The 5000-nt window shown below is 46.6% G+C and overlaps 1 protein-coding gene across 1 annotated transcript in view; it reads left to right on the top strand.

Annotated features, from left to right (window-relative positions):
• Window positions 1-5000, top strand: part of LOC308171709 (dynein axonemal heavy chain 11-like) — a gene marked incomplete at both ends in the record, with an annotated part of 81304 nt that overhangs the window by 6270 nt on the left and 70034 nt on the right. The window contains 14 exon segments of the mRNA XM_080546581.1: window positions 1-140; window positions 1020-1061; window positions 1531-1656; window positions 2324-2393; window positions 2396-2439; window positions 2644-2683; window positions 2686-2780; window positions 3258-3382; window positions 3492-3598; window positions 3601-3686; window positions 4140-4152; window positions 4155-4196; window positions 4199-4242; window positions 4502-4693. The exon segment at window positions 1-140 is cut by the window's left edge and continues 43 nt beyond it. Coding sequence (XP_080402707.1) covers window positions 1-140; window positions 1020-1061; window positions 1531-1656; window positions 2324-2393; window positions 2396-2439; window positions 2644-2683; window positions 2686-2780; window positions 3258-3382; window positions 3492-3598; window positions 3601-3686; window positions 4140-4152; window positions 4155-4196; window positions 4199-4242; window positions 4502-4693 — 1166 coding nt within the window.

Here is a 5000-nt window from a genome sequence, read left to right as displayed (position 1 = left end):
TCAAGCGGCTGTTCCACGCCCACCGCCAGCGCATCCCCCGCTACTACCACCAGGGGGAGCCGGTCAAACCCTGGGACTTCCCCTCCACACTGGTCTTCCAACGCACCGACCGCATACTGGACAGGCTGCTCATGATAGAGGTGTGTGTGTGGGGGGGGGGGGGGGGGGAGGGTGTGGGTGTGGCGTGGGTGTGTGGGGGGGGGGGGGGGTGGGTGTGGGTGTGGGTGCGTCTGTGTGTGTCTGTGCGTGTGTGTGTGTGTGTGTGTGTGTGTGTGTCTCTGTGTGTGTGTGTGTGTGTCTGTAGGTGTGCGTGTGTGCGGGCGTGTGCGTGTGTGTGTGTATGTGTGTGCGTGTGAAGAAGACTGAGATATCCTGAATTTCAGCCGAAAGGAAGACTCAATAAAACCTCATTAAAAATGAATGAAAATATCAGAATATTGGAACTTCATCGTCTCTGTTTCTGTTGTGACATCATGAAATCATGTTAAATATTGGCTGCGATCGTAAAATTCGCTCTGGAAATCTGATCAGCACTCACGGAACGGCTCTTGTCCGATCAAATTTCCTGGTCCCTTTCTGACGTTGAACCCAGTGTGCGCTCCGGCGCTCTCAGTGCGATTTCACGAACACAGCCGTAACCATCCCTTTATTGGTGGCACGGTGGCACGGTGGCAGAGTGGTTAAGATCACTGCCTCACAGTCTCAAGGTACTGGGTTCGAATCCCGGTCACGGAAGGTGCTGGGTTCGATTCCTGGTAATCACTGTGGGAGTTTGCATGTTCTACCCGTGCCGCGTGGGTTTCCTCCGGGCACTCCGGCTTCCTCCCACATGAATGAATGAAACATGCAGTATGAATGAGTAAGAATGCGAGTGAATGTGAATGTGAATGCGAGTGAGCATTCCCAGGGCTCCTTCGAAAATGAGACTCGTCTCAAAGGAATTCCCTGGTAAAATAAAGGTTCATTTCATTGTCTCTGTGACCTGACCTTCCCGTGACCTCTGCCCCCCTGACCCTCAGGAGCTGTTTGCGTCGGCGTTAGACTTCCTGAAGCTGGAGAAGGTACTATACAATGCGTACACCTAACCTGACACGCACACTCATAGGTTGTAAAGAATGACAAAACTGTATTCTGATCTGTATCTTGGATATTATGTTCTTGTATATTGTAAGCTGGCATCCCCCCTGAAATAAAAACGGTCAAAATCACCCCTTTCTATAACTGCCATCCCCCCTTTCCATCCCTTATGTCATTTTATCAATGAATGTGGTATTACTGCTATTTCGACATTTAGTTCTGCGCATATTGAGTAAAATACTGTAGGCGAGGGGGGGGGGGCACACGCACATGCGATGACATTTTTACCAAGTCACTGACACTGAAGTCACTGACACTGAAGTCACTGACGCTGTGGGGATGCAAACATTTTCCCCATAAAATCCACCATCCCCCCTGATTTTCTTTTACAACTTGAGTACTGGATGTACTGTCTGTTTTTACCCAAATCAATCAATCAATCAACCAATCAAGGTAGAGCTGGGAGGCTCCAGAGGGAAGATCCTCAGTGAGATGGTCTTCACCATGAACGAGGAGTTCCACGACAGCTGGAGAACGCTGAGGGAGAGCAAGTACGACCCGCTGGACTACACCAGAGAGGTGAGGCTTATTACACCCTGTGATGGCTATCATGTCTGTCAAAATTATCAAATGAGCCATCGTCCTGGCATGGTTGGGTGTTGGTTTCAACGCACCTGTTGTTTGTTCTTCATCCGTTTGCAACAAGAAACTCTGGACCTTTTCATGAATTGAAGTGGTCTTAAAATCCAAAGTCCAAATAAAAGTAACAAACGAAAGTAATATATGTTGGTGTGGTGTGGTGTGGTATGTACACGTGTGTCAATGTTTGTTTGTATGTGTGTCTCTTCTGTCGGGCCTATCCCCCATCCGAATTCAATAGCAAAGGTAACAAAAAAAGTTACCAAACAAAACAACAAATATTTTCTGATGTGGCGGTGGTGGTTTATCGTGATGGTTGAAAAACTGTGTCGCACCCTCACGTGTCAGGACTCATCAAGCCCAAGCCAGGCGAGATCACTTCCTTATATCAATTATGTCCTTAGATTGGGCGAGACCCATTTTCTAAATAAAAGTCTTATGGGCCAAAGTACCACTTTTCAAAATACCATTCAAGTGGCTTTCCATAAATAATTATATAAAGCTTTTAGGCTCCAACACACCCTTATTACACACTCTATTACAACATTAGGACTTAAAATAATGCGTGTGTGTTGCTGTGGTTGTCCTGTGGTGTGTGTGTCTTCAGGGCTTTCTGAGCGACTACAGGCGTTTCATGGAGCAGAACAGAGACTTCGACCAGAGACTGGGGACCGTCCTCACCTGGCCTTCCAACACTCCACAGGTCTAGAATCAGCTTTTAAGGTGAGATTACACACAAACTACGGCTTAAATCTAAGATGTTTGTTTCATAATACATGCTTTGGTTAAATGACTAGACTAAAAACAGCTAGCTAATGTTAGCTTTAGTCTTTCGGAGCCCCAAAATGCCTGGCAGCGGTAATGTTCTGGTAAACTGTCTGTGTCCATTCTAGTCATGATGTTTCTGTGTTGTCCTCCCCCGTTCAGCTCCTGCAGATCTTTGGCACCCTGCTGGAGAGACCCAGGATCAACAGCTGTTCTCCCCAAACTACACCCTCCTGCTGGGCATGTTCAACCAGGAGATAGACCACTGTCAACTCATCCTGGACCAACACAGGGAGAGGGTAGGTGGTGGGAGAGGGGAGGGGGTGTGGGGATGTTTGTTTGTTTTGTTTGTTTGGATCCACCATTAGATACAGCAAATTTGCAGTAGCTATTCTTCCTGGGGGTCCTCATACCATACTTTCAAACAATTTTTCATCTTAAACACTTAAATAACAGACAATACACTTCCATAACATTTATACATACAGTACATACATACATTAGCTCTATTATTTACATTTTTAGTTGAAGACAACTTAGTAACGAAATGAAGAAAAATAATACAGAAAGAAAAGTGGAGAGACAAAAACATAACTCTCCTTACCCTTGGGAGCTCAATTCACCAGTGAGAAACACTTAAGAGATGAGAGGAGAGGAGACAAGCATAAAAAAGCTAGAATAATAAAACAAGAAGTGGTAGTGGAAAAAGAGACAGTTTCGTTGAGACTGATTAAGGATGAGAAATATGACATGTTTTTGTTGTGGTTGTGGTCCAGTTGCGGTCGGACAGTGAGGTCCTCAGTAAGAACATGCCCCCGGTCGCTGGCAACCTGAAGTGGTCCCAGGAGCTACGAGACCGCATCCTGACCAACCGGAGTAACCTCAACCACCTCACACACATGTAGGTACACACACACACACACACACACACACACACACAGAGAAATGTCAACCACCGCATACACCCACTCACACCCACATCAAATCCTACTGACACCATGTTCTCTCAGGCCGCTGGGTTCCATCGAAGCGGAGGAGGTTCTCCAGAAGTGTGAGCACGTCCTGGAGGTTCTGGACCAGCACGACGAGGAGCTGTTCTCCGTGTGGACGGAGGGTCTGGAGAGCTCTGTCACAGCAGCATCCAGGAGCCCCTCCTCACCCTGGACACGGAGACCGGACTGTTCCAGGTCAACTTTAGCCCTGCTGTAAGACTCTGACCTCTCATTAACCATGAACCCTAAACCATAACAAACCCCTACATAGATTAGATTAGATTAGATTCAACTTTATTGTTATTGCAGAGTACAAGTACCAGACAACGAAATGCAGTTTAGCATCCAACCCGAAGTGCAGATAGTGATATAAAACATGATATAAAACAGTGACAGTGATAGAGATAGAGATAGGTGCAGTATGGCAAGTATGGTAGTTAGAGGTATATTACAGTTATGAGCTATGTACAGTTATGGTAGATATGTACAGTATTGTATGTACTGATGTATAAATAGAGGGTATGTGCATAGATCAGGAGAATAGACTCTTCCTGGTCAAGTTCAACTGAGTGTAGACTCTCTCACTCTCTCTCACTCTCTCTCTCACTCTCTCTCTCTCTCTCTCTCTCTCTACTCTCTCTCTCTCTCTCTCTCTCTCTCTCCTAGTTGACGTCCGTGCTGAGGAGGTGAAGTACCTGGGTATGGTGAAGAACCACAGCATACCTAAGCTGCGCTGCACCTCTACTCCAAACGAGAGATGCTCTACATGGTGGGTCTGACTTCCTGGTGTTGTGTTGTATCGTGTCACGCTGGTATGGTGTGATGTGTTACCTTGTGTTGTTGTTGATTATGGCTGCGTTCGTAAATTCGCTCTGGAATCTGATTAGCACTCATGGAACGCCTCTTGTCCAATCAAATGGGCGCTATACAATTAAAAAGTTATTATTATTATTATTATTATTATTATTATTATTAAGTAAGATGTAATAAAAGGGATTCTGCTTCTGGTTCTGATGTGTGTGTTGTAGTACACCCAGACCCTGGCCCTGGTGACCCAGTGGTATAACCGGCTGCATGGCACCATCCTGGCGGTGGAGCTGGGATTGGTCAAGGAGGAGATGGGCAGGACCAAGCAGCAGCTAAGCCCCGCCCTGCAGGAGCTCACCTGGGCTCAGGACCACCTGTGGGACTACATCCAGACCACACGAGACCTGGTGCAGGTACACACACACACACACACACACACACACACACACACACATGTACGCACACATACACAAGCACACACACACACACGTACAGGCACATGTACACACACACACACACACACACACATATGTGACACTAATGCTTTGGTCCTCATATCGGCCACCAATCAAAATGTTCAGACTTTTCTTTGAAACACGGAACTACGTTCAACGTTGTTGAGAATCACAACACAAACTCGCTAGTCAAGCCAAAACACTGCACCAATGGATCGGGTGAGTAATCCCCACTGCTACCTAGTTAACTAGAACACTACTTTAC

The sequence above is a fragment of the Nansenia antarctica genome (genome assembly GCF_963989245.1).
Source record: "Nansenia antarctica genome assembly, chromosome: 16".
Lineage (NCBI taxonomy): Eukaryota > Metazoa > Chordata > Actinopteri > Argentiniformes > Microstomatidae > Nansenia > Nansenia antarctica.
This window is presented reverse-complemented; position numbering and strand designations above follow the sequence as displayed.